This window comes from Dipteris shenzhenensis, chromosome 32 (genome assembly GCF_047967505.1).
Source record: "Dipteris shenzhenensis isolate YYH24624 ecotype China chromosome 32, Dip_SZ_1.0, whole genome shotgun sequence".
Classification (NCBI taxonomy): Eukaryota; Viridiplantae; Streptophyta; class Polypodiopsida; order Gleicheniales; family Dipteridaceae; genus Dipteris; species Dipteris shenzhenensis.
The window spans coordinates 10,159,136-10,176,574 of NC_141627.1; the positions used below are offsets into that span (position 1 = coordinate 10,159,136).

Sequence of the window (17,439 nt, forward strand, 5' to 3'; positions counted from 1 at the left end):
GTCGCCTTGGCTAGTGCATAGCCGGTGATGGGACGTTGGCGCCCGTCAAGGGATGCCGTGCGTCTCGGTCTCCTGGACGAGGCTCGACGCAAGACAAGACCCACCGTGACTCCGGTGGGACATATCCCGAGTCTAAGCAATGACGAGAGGTCCCCCAGAGTGATCTGTGTGTCCCCTCGATGTCTCGTGTGTCATGCTGCAGTCGTTGGGTCGAGGTCTCTGTCACCTCTGCAACTAGAGATTGGACGATCAATGTCACTCGATGGGAAGAACTCTGTGATCCTGCTCTGAGAGGTGTCTGATGATGTGGCCAAGCCCCGTCGCCTGAGTAAGTACTCTCTATGTCGGACCCCCTCGTGAATGAAGGCTGCGAGGCATCTCTGATCTGGGTAGGAGAGGAATCTGGAAAGGAGCCCGGAGCTGTCTCTGAAGAGGCAGTGGTAGCGACCTCGGATCTCGTAGTACACTGGGCACCTGAAATATGAGTTCAAAGTGATGCCTTTTGGATTGACCAATGCACCGGCTACTTTCTAGGCACTCATGATCAAGATTTTGCAACCCCTTCTTTACAAATGTGTGCTGGTAATTTTTTTATGACATCCTCATTTACAGCAAGGATAAGCAGGAACACATCAACCATGTCAAGCAAGTGCTGGAACTTCTAAGATTGCATCAGCTTTGTGCTAAAGCGAGCAAGTGCACTTTCATGGCAAAAGAGGTTGAGTCTCTTGGTCATACTGTGAGTAGGGATCGAATTTGGATGGAACCATGCATAAGGGAGTGGCCACAGCCACAGAATCCCACCCAACTCAGAGGCTTTTTGGGGCCAGCCCCCTCTCACTAACTTGTTGAAAAAGGATGCTTTCAATAGGTCACAAGAGGCACAACTCAGTTTTGAGGACCTCAAAGATGCCGTGAGTAATGGACCTGTACTTGTATGCCCGGATTTTTCACGCCCCTTCATTGTAGAGACAGATGCAAGTGGCAAAGCCTTGGGGGCTGTTCTGAGACAAGAGCACGGAGTTATAGCTTTCAAGAGCAGAAAATTTGAGGCCAAGGAATTGAACTATCATGTTTATGATCAGGAAATGTTGGCTATCCTACATGCTTTCAAGAAGTGGCATCACTACCTGTACGGTGGAAAGATTAAAGTTAAGACGGATCATAGGACACTCAAGTACTTGCGCAGCGCACTTTGTCCATTAAGCAGAAGAGGTGGTTGGTTGCAGTTCAGTCCTATGACTTTGATAGTGAGTACAGGAAGGGGAAAGACAATGTGGTTGCCGATGCCTTGTCTAGAATGTGGGCTTGTAGTTTATCTGCCATTTCCACCATTTATCAAGAGTGGATTCATGGGATCCAGGAAGAATATATGCAGAATTCAAAAGCAGCTCCCATATTTTTGGAGTTACAGGAGCCTTCAAGCCAAGGGCATGCTGAATGTAAGCTGCATAATGGGCTGTTGTACTGCAAGAAGAGAATTTATCTTGTGCCTGACTCCAAGTATAGATTGCTGGTTTTGCACGAAATGCACTCATCTCCTATGACAGAACATGTGGGTATCACTAAGACACACGAAAAGGTCAAACAAAGCTTCATCTGGGATGGCATGTGGCGGGATGTGGTTCAATATGTCATTGAATGCTTGCCTTGCCAACAGAATAAGGTGGACAACCAGCTAGCCGCAGGCCATTTACAGCCATTACCTATTCCAAAAGGCAAATGCACTCACATAGCTATGGATTTCATCACAGATTTTCCTTCTACAGAGAGGGGATGGAATAGCATTTATGTGGTGGTGGATAGAATGACAAAACAAGCTCACTTCATACCCACTAAGACCTGGTATTCAGCATCGCAGGTTGCTTGGCAATTTATTGAGCATGTTTTTAAGCATCATGGCTTACCTCAGGAAATTGTCAGTGACAAAGATGCAAAATTATGGGTCACTTTTGGGAGGAGTTATTCACAGCAATGGGTACTCTCCTCACACCTAGCAGTGCTTACCACCCTGAGATGGATGGACAATTAGAAAGGGTAAACAAATGGGTGGAGAAATACTTGAGGCACTTCTATCATGATACACAGAAGTCCTTGGATAAGTGGTTGGCTCTTGCTGAATTTGTTACAACACTACTAAACACCTTTCCACTGGCATGAGCCCTTTTGAAGCAATGTATGGATGCAAGGTTGGGATGCTGCCTTTTATTTCAGACATGGCTGTGAAAATCAGCAAGCAAGAAGTGACTTGGAAAGAATGGATGCCCTTCTGCAATTGGCTAAGAAGAATATGCAGGATGCCCAAGCCAAGCAAAAGAACTATGCAGTTGAACGCAGGAGGTATCTGCCTTTTGATGAAGGAGACTATGTGCAATTACCCCTCCATAAGAACCATTATGCATCGCTGAAAGGTAACACCAACACGAAGCTTGCTCACAGGTATTATGGTCCTTACAAGATCATCTCCAAAGTTGGAGAGGTGGCATATGAGTTGGAGCTTCCCAGTACCTCCAAGATTCATGATGTTTTCCATGTGTCCTTGCTAAAGCTGCATGTAGGACAGCATATACCTTTGTAAGACTAGAATATGTCCAATCATACAAATTTAGATTTTTTGTTGTTCTAAAGACCAAAATCTACACAGAAAATAAAAGAGAAAATGAAAGAGAAGAAAAAATACTTAACAAAAACTTTTATGAAAAACAAAAGGAAGACATACTTAGCAAGCAAAGTAACACGTATGTCGAGGTCATCAGTGCCCAAGCATAAGCATGTCCAATTTCTTTCTAAGCTACCACCTATGGATGAGGAGGGTCACATCCTCTATGTCCCAGAGCGCATCATGGGTTTCAGAGACCATGTACTCCAAAACAAGGTCTACATAGAGTATCTCATCGAGTGGCAAGGACTCTGATGATGAGAATTCATGGCAGCCAAAGAGCATTGTTCAGGGCCACCTCTCTCTCTCTCTCTCTCTTAGGTAGAGAGGTACTTGGACTACTCTCCAAAGGAGGTAGATGAGGATGCCTTTCATCATGACCTTCTGAATACACTACACAGGAAATGGCAAACAGCTGAAAACAGAGATAAGTTTGAGTACTACCGTGCATTTATTAACCCCGAATATTGGGCTACTTATACAAGAAGAGAAACAGCCACGCAGAAGTACATTTGCACACCTATGGCAATACATAAGCGAAGAGCTTTGGCCTCACTTCGCACCCAATCACACCAGCTGCAGATTGAAATAGAAGGATGGAAAGATATGCCAAAAGAGAGCAGAATATGCCAATTATGTGACCAGGGAATGGCAGAAACTAAAGAACACATGGTAATGATATGCCCTTACTATACTCACATCCGGAAAGCATTTAGCTCTCTTCTCGAGAGACATAACAGACTAGCTGATATGCTACATAGCGGGTCACCCCCAGCTTTAGGAACGTTTGTCTATAAGCTTTTCAAGCATAGGAACTCACCAAAGACATAAAGGTAGTTTCTCTTTATACCCTCCCCTCCAAGGGAGGAGTCTTTGTGTACGAGGATTTTGTATTGCTCAGGTCCCATAGGCCGATTTTTTGGTCTTCAGAGGACGATAATATATTCTTCTTCTTCTTCTTCTTCTTCTTCTCTCTCTCTCTCTCTCTCTCTCTCTCCCCCCCTGCCGCTCAACCTCCCCCGCTCAGCCTCGCCTCTCCGCCACTCAGCCTCCCCGCCTGCTCTCTCTCCGTCGCTACCTGCTAGCCTCTCCACCCACTAGCCGCTAGCCTAGCCTAGCCTAGCCTCTCCATCCACTAGCCCCCTCCGCCACCTGCTGTATAGCTCGCCGTAAAAAGGGGGGGGGGTCGTCAACTAGCCCAGCCTCAGGCTGAGCTGAGCCCCTGGCTCAATCTAAGGTGTTAGCTCGAATAAAGGAGTCGCTGATTGCACAGGTCTTTTTCAATATGGAGTTCCCGAAAACGAAGCTTTTTCCATCGACTCTAGCTACCAAGCCATCCTACGCCGCCATGGCATCGACGCCTTCCCCCTATGCTCTGACTTATCATAGATTTCAAAGTAAGCTTGATCCACACGAACGGATTTACTTCCTACAGCAAGAACTCAGAGATGCAAAGCTCCACATTGCTTCTTGGAGAAGATAGTTTCAGAAATGAAGAATGAAGGCAGACAAGAGGTAATACAAGAAGTCCTACAGCAATGCAACACCGTGGCCCCGACACCACAGCTTGTAGTCAAGGTCCAAGAAATGGTCAACACTCAGCTCAAATCCATGGGACAAGAAATTACAGCAGCAATACACAACAAGATCGACAAATGTGATCTCTATACAAAGGTAAGAGAAGAGCAAAATATAGTAAGTAACAAGAAGATTTTACACATTGGAGGATTACAAGACAGTTGTCTTAGATGTTTTGGAATGGAAGAAGAAAAGGAGCACATTGATGAGAGCAAGATCATTCAACTCAAGAAGGCAATACCACAAGTCGACTGGGATGAGAATGACATAAGCTTCATCACTCGAAGGGGTAACTAGACACAGATTTACGTCGAGGAAAAAAGCTCAAGGGTCACGATCCTTAGACAAACCAACAAGCTGAAAGGTACAAGGATTTGGATATCTGAAGAGCTCACTATGACCCAACTCAAACAACGGGCAAATGAACTCATCAAAGTGAAAGAAGGAAGGAAGGAAGGTAAATGGGCGGTCTACTGAGATGGGCAAGTGATACGAGATTTCAAACCTAAACCCAAAGACTCTCAGTCTTAAAAGATGTTATTCAAATCACTCTTACATAATACCTAAATGTAGTTATGTTATGCTGTTACAATAATCTGGGGTTGAGTTGTTGTACTCCCCCACCACTCTCAGTCTCTAACTGATGTTGTAGTTTTTCGATGTGTGTGTTTTGTCCCATAGACCCGCGAGGTCTTCCGAGGACGTTAATATATCTTTCTTTCTTTCTTTATCTCCTACCGGGCTGATTAGTAGTTGCTTTTTGCTGCACTTTTTGGACAGCCACGACATGAAATTTTGAGGGCAAAATTCTATGGGAAGTGGTGGCTGTAATGAAGGGGGGGAAAGGGCAAATTTAGAGGCCTTTTAGGTGGAAAATGTCAAGGGACTATATAAGTCTCCATCCACCACCTATTGTACACTTTTGAGATGATATCTAATCGTATCTACTCTCACCTCCTTCCTCCTACATGCTCTCTAACTCTCTCCCAATCTCTCTCTATCCCTCTTCCCCTCACCCCTTCCTCAGGGATTTCTAAGATAGCAGGAAGATGTTGCAAGCTAATTCTAGTGATATATCGTCTATTCGTATTTCATCTAAAAAGACCACTACAACTTTCTAAGATATGCATGAAATAGATCGTTCATCATCTCTTAAAAGTTGGTTGTGTGTTGTAAGCCGAAAGGATACAACTAGAATTTCACAATAACCGTATCTAGTCCCTAAACCTACCTTGGAAACATCATCAAGTTTAACTCGAATTTCATGCTACCCTAGTCTTAGATCAATTTCTATGAAGTGCATTGCACCATGCAATCGATCAATTAGACCATCTAAGGAAGGGGATACTTATTCTTTGTAGTCAACCTATTCAGCCCTTTATAATCACCACAAATGCAAAAACTACATTCTTCTTGCTAAGGAGAACGGAGGCCCCAATAAATACGACCAGCTTTAAGATACTCCTGAAGTTGCAACACAATTTCATCTTCGTCCTTCCAACTAAACTGATTATGTTGTTGCCGGAAGATTGTTCAACTGCCAAAGAGTTCTCAATTGCTGCCAAAAGATTGGTCAACTGCCAAGGAGTTCTCAAATTTATGGTTCATGGTACATTGTGACTATATCTATAAGATGCAACAACCCTCCAATCTTTAGTCATTCCGCCTTATTCATTTGACACTCTTGGCACTTTACCACATAGCCCGCGATCTTAAACTTTATCTTAGGCTAGTAAAACATAAGTCAATAGGCTCGTTAAGTTCCGAATGACTTCCGGTTCAAGAGTTATGACACTCATAAAAGACCTTGCTTCTAACCTCAGCATCATTAGGAACACAAATCTTTTCATTTCAGAACAGCAAACCATAACGAATGCAGAACTGACCACACATCATCTAAACAGGTGGTATAAACCTTGAGTCTGTGTCTATCTATGTGGAGGTCCCCATCTTGACCAACTACCAATACTGACCAAAATGATTATTGGTCCTACATATCAGCTCCAATCTCGGTAAACTCAAAGAGTTTACCTCACCAATGCGACTCAAAGAATCGGCAATCTTGTTCAACATACCCTCTTGATACCAAGTTTCCTACCAAAATCTCGCATCAACTTAGTCCACAGTGCCTTCCTTCCCTCCAACTCACTCTATCACACATGTATTTGATAGACTCATGGTCTATCAAAATAACAAACTTGTGTGTGTGTGTGTGTGCGCGCGCACATGTGTGTGGATCCATAAAGAGTCTCAAAGTCTTTAATGCATGAATAGCCACATATAATTTCTTTTCATGAGTATGCCACCAAACCTTAGTATCATCTAGCCTTTTACTCTTAAAAGCTACAAGTCGGTCTTCCTTGAATATAGTTGTGGCTACCACGAGATCACTATTATCAACCTCTGTTAGAACTATTGCCATAACTCTAGGCAGTGACCTACATAATGTAATCCATAACTGAGTTAGGGGCACTTTTCCCTCACTAGAGGTTTTCCCCCCTAACCACAGTTAGTGGGTTAGTGTGGTTTAAACCACCTCCACACTACTTTGTATCTTATCCTATCTATTGCATCTTCTACCTTTTGGCTCTTCAGCTCTTGCTCCTAGCTTTTCTGCTTCTCTCTCTCTTTCTCACAATCTCAACCACAAATGGTCGGCTAGGATCCAATAATGTCAATAAAGGTGACTCTTTCACCTCCAGCTTGAAGCCTCATCAAGCTTTCTATTCCAAGAAATAGGACTTTTGGACCCAAGTTTACATCTCTTAAGGAGGTTCATCAAAGGAACAGTTAGCTTCAAATAATCCCTCATGACTTCTTATGAAAGATAGTAACTCCTAGAAACGCTCGAAGTTGTGTTACTGTCAGAGAAACAGGCCACGCCAAAACCTTTTGAATCCTCTCATGAGCATTTCCTTTCGAAAAATCTTGTGTCCAACATACAGGAGTTTTTTTACAAAAGACTCTTATCCACTATTTTTCTAGTTGCATCTAGGCCTCAGTTTCCTGTATTTCTTTTGGCCTATACCCCACCTTGGCTCATTCTAGCACTCCTTTGCATACAATTTCTCACGCCTTAGTACCTCCAATACAGTCTGGAGATGCCTGACAGGATCATCAAGAGAACACATGTATAACATAATAAGCATACGACCACATACTTCTCCACATTATCCTACCATCAGTTCAAGCATGTATTAATGTACTTCAAGAGAACGCTCTTTCTTCTCACCATTGCGAACGCTCAGGTGTGAACAGTGGTGCTACAAGTAAACTCCCTCCGGCTCCCGCTGCCAAGCCCATAACTATGGCTTGCAACACTCCAATCATTTGGGTTCTTGAGGTGTGCTTCAACATGTCCTGTAATTCCTTCAAGTGTTTCAAAATATGTTTTCAGCTCAGCATGTTCTTCTTTGGTGACCAAGTTGTCTATAGCTTCTTCATGCATGTGACCCTTTTTAGCCATCGGGTAGGAGAACAAGAAGAGGAGCATGAAGGTACCAATCTGCTGCAGGAGTGGCCTCCAGCTTCTGGGCTAGTTCGCAATCTTCTGTAAGATTGGTCTGCAACTTCCAAAACCTGATTTGCAGCAATTTTAGGCTTGTTAGAAGTTTACAGGCTGCTACATAGAGGAGTGCAGGGTCCTTAAAAGATCAGGCTCTTGGTTCTAGAAAGCAAATCCTAAAACCAAACCAAAGCAGAGAAAATTCAGTCTCTGACTTTGGAAAGCCTTCCAAAAAGCTCCAAAAGCAAACTTTATTTGGCTTCTAAGTCCCACAGGCACTGCCAAAAGCATCAACCGGAACAGGAAGCAATCACAATCAGCAGCAGCCTCCCATCAGGTGTGCTTGTTGACAAATTTGCAACTCCATGTCGCTAGTTACCTAGCCCCTTAACCAGCAATGACTACTGCTGTACCTGCAATGGAACTCTAGCAGCATACTAACCTAACTGGTCCACCATCCTGCCCATCTGGAATCAAATTGCCTGCAGTCACATCACACAACAGCCCATGAAGCACTCAACAGACAGACTCCCGTGCAGTACTCAAAGGTCACGAAGAGCTACCCCACAGCACCCACGATCTGTTGGCACACAAGTCTCTAACACCTGGGAAAACTAACATCAACTTATTCGCAGCTTACCCAGGTGTGCTTTGCAATAGCAATTTATGTGCAACGATCTGTCCAGCACCCCTGTACTAATTCACAATTAATGTAAGCAGACTTCTACTTTAGCAAATTGAGCATAACAATAACCTGTCTCATTAGACCCCTCTACAGACTATGCAAACTGGCTTCCAGTCAGTCACTGCCCTTTAGAGGCTCTCCAGTTCAAAGATCCGGTCCTACTATGGTTCTCTCCAGCCAACGATCAGTCCAACACAAAGAAACCACTCTCTAGTGTGATTCGCAAGATTCCATGCCTTAATCAATCCATAAAATGATCCTTGCAGCAACTATAGAGACCCACCAACTATAGAGACCCACTAGGATCTAACACTAAGCATAGTCCAAAGCAAGACAATAAGATAATCAGCAAGCAACTCACCTCCCTAGACATCAGGCTCCCACAAGCCCATGCCTATAGCTCTAGCATCATCCCATACCACCAAAACCCATTCCATCTCATGATCCGCCATGTAGTAGGTAGGAGTCTACGTTCTTGATCCAAATCAAACCATCCACTGGTATGTGCACACTCAATGAGCTCACATTTGTCCACTCTTATATAGAAGTGTTAGAAAAGAGTGGGTGGAGGTTGTTTGGTAAGGCCAACACACCCCACCAGCGAAAGATAACCAGAGCATATGATGCCCACGAACCACCTAAAGGTAAACTCAAATCCAACTTATTTCCCTAGTCTGTACTATTGTAGATGTGCAGACAATAAATGAATAATGCTCAAGAGAGAGTAGAAATATCAATATATATGTCCAAGGTGGACCAAATCATATACAAAATACAGGCATAGTGTAGCACCCTCTATCAGCAGGGTGCTGACGATATGTGGCCCCCTTGCTCCCAAAATGTTCTTGTACCTCCTTGTGCACCTTCAAAACACTCAGCCTGTGTTGGTCTCCTAGAGCTTGTGTGGTGCCCCATACCACAATCACGCCTTCCTGCTGCTCCCTTGGACAGCCTGTCATAAGGTAGTGCTTGCTCCTGAATCCTTGACCTTCTTGCTGCTGTGAAGGCAGCCCAATGGTGAGATACAAGTCTCCCTTGATTCCGTCTTCTTTGCTGCTGTGTAAGCCGCACCTTAATGAAGACTCTTGCTGCTGTTCTACACTGCCCTTGCTGCCGTGGTGGCAGCCGAAACTGAGGCACAAGAACCCTGGAATAGAGAATACCCCAGTCTTGGGGCATTTTTATAGGCTGGGACTCCAGCCAACAGTCAGCCAGCCAGACGACTCCTCTACAAACTGGGCTGACCCAGTCTGTAGGTTTTTTCAGCAGACTTTCCTGCCCGACCTGGCCACGTGGCAGCCTCCCACCACCCCACCTCAGGCCTGTCCCTGGCTATTTCTGTGACTTGCCCTGACCTGCCAGTGCAACTCCAACAATTCCTCCACTGTCTTCGAGGTGCTCATGACTGACGTGTCACTTGCCAGCTCCGGTCGCCTTTGTCAAATTCTACTCCGACCTTTCCAGATCTCTATTGCAGCCCCGGCCCCCAACCAGTGTCTTCATCTACTTCTGCTGTTCTGCAACCTGATCTGCTCCAGGCACATTTTCTGCACCTGCCATTGATGCCGTACCATCTGCAATGCATTCCATACATGTACCTGCTGCTCCTGCTGCTGTACAACCTCCAGTACCTTCTGTACTTGCTCAGGCACCTGTACAAACCTTTTGTACTGTTTCTTTCGCTAGGATGCTGCCCCAAGCGCACCCTTATTAGGATCCCTGCCTGCTGTCCATGTGGCAGCCATCTTGCTGTGCCCACACGGCAGCCTCAGTCCATCCCCTACAGGTATTTCCTCTACCCATATACAATCTTGGTGATACCATTTATTCATGGCATCTTCGGTCATGAACTCGCCGGTCATTATGAGCACTCCTAGTGAAACCAACATCCAGCTGTCCCCTCACAATCAGTGAATAACCTGGACTCTTCCAAACACCATGCTCCCAAGATCTATTTCAACCTATCTCCACTTTGCCACAGCCAAGTAACCAACCTGAGCAATGACCCTAGTGGAATATCCCCGTAGATCTCCCAGCCCAAGTGTCTCTCCAGATAAGTTGGACCATGAGCTCTTAATGAGCTCTCAAGCAAGTATTCTTCAGGCTTCAGAACACTCTTTTCACCTGTAGATGTTCTTGATTCCACCAAGAAGGCTTCTACAAGTTCCCCATATCCTCCTTCCACCAACTTGCATCCGGGCTTCAAAGAGACGCCAAGTATTCTCTTTGCCTTTCGAAAAGACTCTCACCCTCAAATCTCTCACAACCTAAGAAACATGAAATATCTAATCCATCCATAGCATGCTATTAAGTGTAAATGAACATACAATGCTTCCTTCAGTGTACCCGCTTCCATCTCATCCAGAACCTTGAGGTCCTTCCAAAGAGCCTTCCCTCATGTCAATGATACTAGCTTTGCACTCAGAGCAATCTGAACCCTCCGTGTTGTCCTTCACCTTCACAAAGATTGTTTACTCCTCTCCAAAACACCTCTCAATATCAAACATGCATATTGGTACACCAAGGTCTCCATACTTTACCTCAGCAACAGTCGAAGCATGTACCAAGAAAAGCTCTTCACCGGTTACCACATTTGATGTCATTCTCGTCTCTTCTGGTTCCTGACCGACTCCTTAAAATCAGCTTTCTTTTTTCTGCAATCCTTCTTCAAAAAGTATCCTGGCTGGTCACGAATCACAGTAAAGCACTTCTTTCGACTCTCTTTTTATTGTCGTCATCATCAGAAGCGTCCCCATCAGCCTCAAATTTTTCATTCTTCTTGGGCTTGCCGTCACCAGGCTTGCCCTTTCCTTTGCCTATAACCTTGTATTTGACATTTAAGGCCTTGTCATTGGATCAGTCATATTTCTTCACCCGAGCTTCTTGTTGCAGAAGCAAAGGCACTAGCTCCTCAAAAATTATCAATGCCAACCACTGCCCTGCACTCATAGTAGTGACTAAACTCCTGTAGATTCTAGGAAGCGTCCCAAGCAAGAGCCTAGCCATCCTTGGTAAATCCGCCTCTGGCCAACATCGGAGAGTTGATCCCTCGCCACCTTCATCCGGTGATGTGCTCCTAAACCGAGTCCCCCTCATCCATGTGCATGTTGTACAACTTCGTCTCAAGATCGAGAATCCTCACATTGTTATTCTCCTCATACATATCCTTGAGGATGGTCCATGCAACAAAAGCAATATATAAGTTGAATATGTGGGAGCACCAACTCTGCAGTGGTTCCAATGATGATGACCAGGGCCTCTCCATCACGCATCAACCAATCCTTCACTACTACTGGATCTGCTTGTGTTACCACTCCAGCCACATTGGTTGTGGGCTTTGGCATCACCTCAACTCCAGTGGTTATCTCCCAACTCCACCTAACCAGGAGGTTGCTCTAGACCTTCATTTTCCAAGGAGGATAATTCAACCATCAAGCTTGCCTGCTTCCCCAAAGTTTGGAATTGGTATTAAACAACCATCATGAGGACATAAAAGAATAGGAATTTTATACACCAAGGGGACTTGTCCTTCAAAAATAGAAGTTGATTTCTATAGGCTGAACCAAGATCTCCTTCTCAAGGTTCTTGCCTTCAAGTTCACACCACTTGCAAATGAGCTTGTTGCTGCAAAAGCAAAGGCACTAGCTCCTCAAAAATCATTGGTGCCGATCGCGGCCCTGCAATCATAGTTGTGACAAAACACTTATAGCTCCTAGGAAGCATCCTAAGCAAGAGCCTAGCCATCCTTGGTGAATCCGTAGTCTGACCAACAGCAGAGAGTTGATCCCTCACCACCTTCATTGGATGATGTGCTCCTAAACCGAGCCCCCTTCATCCATGTGCATGTTGTACAGCTCCATCTCAAGATCACATCGTTATTCACTATGCAACAAAAGCAATATTTTCAAGCTGAATATGTGGGAGCACCAAATCTGCAGTGGTGCCAATGATGATGGCCAGGGCCTCTGCATCACGCATCACCCAATCCTCCACTGCTATTGGATCTGCTTGTGTAACCACTCCAGCCGCATTGGTTGTAGCCTTTGGCATCTCATCAACTTCAGTCGTTATCTCCCAACTCTGCCTCTAACCACAGGTGGCTCCGGACCTTCATTTCCCAAAGAGGATATTTCGTACCATCAAGCTTGCCTACTTCCCCAAAGTTTGGAATTGGTATTTAACAGCCATCATGAGGACATAAAAGAATTAGGAATTTTATACACCTAAGTCACCCTCCTTCTCGTAGGAACACTTGTCCTACAGACGTAGAAGTTCATTTCTACAAGCTGAACCAAGATTTCCTTCTCAAGCTCTTTGCCTTTGAGTTCCCACCACTTGCGAATCTCCCTCGGGCCTCCGATACCATGTTGAAAAGAGTGTGGAGGTTGTTGCTAAGGCCAACGCTGGCCACAGCGAAAGCCAACAAAAGAGCATGGTGCCCAAGAATCACACAATGGTAAATTCAAATCCAACTTCTTTCCTTAGTGACAATAAATGAACAATGCTCAAGAGAGAGTAGAAACGTTAATATATGTTTGTCCAAAGTAAAAAAATCATATACAAAAGATAGGTTCAGTGTACCGCTGTCTATCAGCAAGGTGCTGACTAGATGTAGACCCTTGTGGCTCTGAAAATATTCTCCTACCTCCTCGTGGCACGTTCAAAACACTCAATTTGGTTTTTGAAAAAAAACAAAACACTCAATTTGAGTTGCTCCCCTACAGCTTGTGTGGGCTTTGTAATCATGCCTTCCTGCTGCTCCCTTGGAAACCCTATCGTAAGGCAGTGCTTGTTTCTGGATCCTTAAACCCCTTGCTGCTTTGAAAGCAGCCCAATAGTGAGGCACAAGTCTCCCTTGATTCCCTCTTCCTTTGCTGCTTTGTAGGCAGCCCCTTGATGAAGACTCTTGCTAATGTTCTACACTTCACTTGCTGCAGTGGTGGCAGCCCGGCCTGAGGCAAAAGACCCCTTGCACAATGGAATAGAGAATGCCCCAGCCTTGGGGCCTTTTCATAGACTGGAACTCCAGTCAACCAGTCAACAAACCAGCCGACTCTTCTACAACAACAAGCTTCCAATTCAGATCTTCCAAAACTATGTTAGTATAGAGATGGGTCAAATCAAAATTTTCAAGCAAGATCAAAGAACACGTTATTGTTTCAAGCAACAACACACAAACAAAGAAGTTTGGCATGAACATAAAAGAACTTATGATAGATGAAATGATATAAAGTAAGTCTATGAGAAGTCATTTCAGATACACAGCCATGATGCAAAATATAGTTGAATCCACATACATAATCGTGTACAAGTGCTTCCTCTGCAGTGCACCTACGTGCAGGATCGAACGTAAGCATTCGAGAGAGCAGGTCAATCGCTTCCTCCTCTACAGAACCTAACAAGCTCCTCTCCAAGCTTCCAGCCTGTCACAAGAAGTAACAGAATTAAATGCTCTCTCTCTCTCTCTCTCTCTCTCTCTCATATAGTATTTTCTTTCACCGAATATAAAAAATCATTGTTTGTTGATAGTAATCACCAATCCCATAGATCTTGAAGGGTCTCAAGACGACTTTAATACAATCATATCATATCACATTCTCTCTCTCTCTCTCTCTCTCTCTCTCTCTCTCTCTCTCTCTATGGGGTATATGTGGTACAAACAGTGCTCTATGGGGTAGAGGTGTGGGGGGGGAGTATACCATCATCAAAATGGAATGATGTAGAAAAAATGCAGAAATCTTTCATTAGAAGACACCTTGGCATCAAGGCTACCACACCCTACTCTCTCCTACTCCTAGAGACAGGATGCATACCCATAGAGTTGCATGCCTTGAAGAGAGTACTCAGATACATCACAAAGGTCAAGCGCATGAATAATGAAAGGCTGCCAAAGAGGGCATGGGTAGAAAGTCAAAAGTAAGACGAATAAGGGTAAGATTCTGGCATCTGGATGGGCACCAGATTAAAAAAATGGTTCCAAAAATGGGAGGTAGAGAGGTACTTGGACTACTCTCCAGAGGAGGTAGATGAGGATGCCTTTCATCATGACCTACTGAATGCACTACACAGGAAATGGCAAACAGCTGAAAACAGAGATAAGTTTGAGTACTACCGTACATTTATCAACCCCGAATATTGGGCTACTTATACAGGAAGAGAAACAGCCACGCAAAAGTACATTTGCACACCTATGGCAATACATAAGCGAAGAGCTTTGGCCTCACTTCGCACCCGATCACACCAGCTGCAGATTGAAATAGGAGGATGGAAAGATATGCCAAAAGAGGGCAGAATATGCCAATTATGTGTTCTTGAGGGGGCAAGAAGACCTTAGAAGTTCAAGTTGGCCATTGGTTTAGCCATTAAAATGCCCCACTAGAGGGGGCATGGGGTAATTTAAAACGTAGGTGCCACGTGGCACCTACTCCAACCACGTGGCTTTTCCCATGTGTTGGGATATCTCAAGGTGTATGCCCAAGCCACACCTTGGTTTCTCTGTGTGTGTGCTAGAGGCACAATTAGGTGCCCATAAGCACTATTAGGTGGTGGTAGAAGCCACATAGGATGATTGAGAAAATCTATGAGCAAATTGAGAAGATGATTGTGGAGCTCAGAGGTCATCAGTGATGTCAGTGATCATGTAAGAGGTGCCTACTTAAGGACCTCACCTTTCTTCATTCCAGAAGCAAGAATTCTCAGTTTGTGTTCACTCCATGCTTTCCTTTCAGTTTACCAACATGGTATCAGAGCCCTATGATCCTCCTTAAGCCCTAGTTAGGTGCCACATCATCATCTTCCTCCTCACCTCCATCTTCCACCGTCCCTTCCAAAGTCGATTTTAGAAGTGAGAGTTCTCTTCAAACCTGCATTCTCAGCATCTCATCCTTCAGGAAAGTCTTCCCAAGGGTAGGGCGAATCTGCAGAACGAGCTGTACAAGCTATCTCGCCATTTTCAGAGCGGCATTGTCTCAGGAAGCTGCGACGACCTTCTTCTTGGTTCTCACTATGGAGAGATACATTGTCTAATTCCTTCCAGAGGGAGCTGGGCGACATCACGACCTTGCTGCTCATCAAGTATGAGCTCATTTGGAGCAACATTCGGGTAGTTTTCGTAAAAAAACCAGTCCACGGTTCTTCTATAATGCTGGGCAACGTGGCTATCTTTTGCGCGATTCCTTTCTGAGGGAGAAGCTCTACATATTTACCTTCCTCTCCAGTGCAAAACCCCTCTGAATTTCGACCTCTACATGACGCATTGGAGCAGATTTCTGAGCTGCCTCTTTGGCCATGAAAGCTTGACTATGCAAGTCTAAGTTTGACTTTGGACAGTCAAAGTTTGGCTGGTAGTTTGACCAAGATTTATTTTCAGTCTGCTATGCTCATTTTCTAGCATCTACTTGGTCATATTTTGCTTAGACATCTTGCATAAATATTGCTCTGACTAATTGCCTTATGCTCTGACATTTACTTAAGTCACATAGAGAAATCCAAGTCAAAGTATTCAAGTTGTTACTCTTTGAAGGATTATTTTTTAATGCTCATATTTCACCTGTAAGAGAGTAGACACTGTCCATTCTCGCTTAGACCCTCTCATGGCTACCATCTTGAATATGGATAAGTTCAATGGTAAGGGCTTTCACACATGGCAGATGAAGGTTAAGTTTACATTGATGAGGGAAAACCTCTAGGGGCTTGTCAAACCGACTTCAACATCTTCTTCAACAGCCTCCAATGCTGGAGAATCCTCAGCTCCAACACGCCCGGCAAGAGATCCTGCTAGAGAGGAGAAAGCCTATGGCATCATTACTCTTGCCTTAGGAGATGACTATATTCATCACATCTCTAATTTGGGGTCTCCTTCAGAAGCTTGGCAAAAGCTTGACATTATTTTTTGTGCTAGCTCTCACATCTCAAAATTGTCACTTAAGATTGCTTTCTTTGAATTGAAGATGGTTAGTGGCACTCCTTTAGCTACCCATGTCAATTACATGCGGAGTCTCATGACTCAACTTGCTTCTATCAACTCTCCTATCACTACAAATGATGAAATGGTAGTGTTGCTCAAGAGTATGCCTGAAGATTATGATCATGTTGTTACCACTTTGAAAAATCTTCCTAATCCTAATCTTGAAGGTCTTATCTCTGCTCTTCAAGAAGAAGAAAGGCACATGGAACTCCAAAAAGGCAATGATACAGCCTATGCCATAAAAATCCAGAAGGGCAAGTTTTTACCTTGCAATCATTGGGGGAAGACTAATCACCTCTCAAAAGACTGCTTCAAGATCAATCCATGCAAACACTGTGGCAAAAACAATCATCATGAAAAGTTTTGTAGAGCCAAAAAGGAAGCAACTTCAAAGTCACAAAATGCCAATCTACTTTTAGTTGATGTGCCTCCACAAGATGAGGCATCCTATGAAGATTATGCTTTTTGAATCATCTCCATGTATGCTCTAGATCTCTCTTTTTTATTGAGTCAAAGTACTCAGCCTGGATAGTCCTCCAAAATGAATGAAATAAACCATTGTGTGTTTTGTAAACACCTCTGGTCACCATATGATGTAGGCCATGTGTATGTGTTTTTGCTCCGTGATACTTCCTGCAGACATTGTGTGCATGTACATGCAGGGGAGATAATCATTGGAAGGTCTTGTGTATCCCTTTTGTTTATCTTACACCCATATGAACCCTTGCTAGCTTGAGATCCTAGCCATTGATAGATCCATGACCACCATGAGATGGCATGTGACACCTTGTGCTAGCTGTATCCTTGACATAGCCTGAGGCATTCCCTTGAGGGGGGGTATGTTGGGATATCTCAAGGTGTATGCCCCAGGCACACCTTGGTTTCTATGTGTGTGTGCTAGAGGCACAATTAGGTGCCCATAAGCACTATTAGGTGGTGGTAGAAGCCACATAGGATATTGAGAGAATCTAGGAGCAGACTGAGGAGATGATTGTGGAGCTCAAAGGTCATCAGTGATGTCAGTGATCATGTAAGAGGTGCCTACT

At 44.3% G+C, this 17,439-nt stretch overlaps 1 protein-coding gene across 3 annotated transcripts in view; it reads right to left on the reverse strand.

Annotated features, from left to right (window-relative positions):
• LOC147880286 (mitogen-activated protein kinase HOG1-like) overlaps nucleotides 1-17,439 on the reverse strand; it is a 75,013-nt gene that overhangs the window by 20,427 nt on the left and 37,147 nt on the right. For all 3 annotated transcript variants that reach the window (XM_087371085.1, XM_087371084.1, XM_087371083.1), the window contains exon 14: nucleotides 13,725-13,850. In XM_087371085.1, coding sequence (XP_087227211.1) covers nucleotides 13,725-13,850 — 126 coding nt within the window. The remainder of the gene's footprint in view (nucleotides 1-13,724; nucleotides 13,851-17,439) is intronic.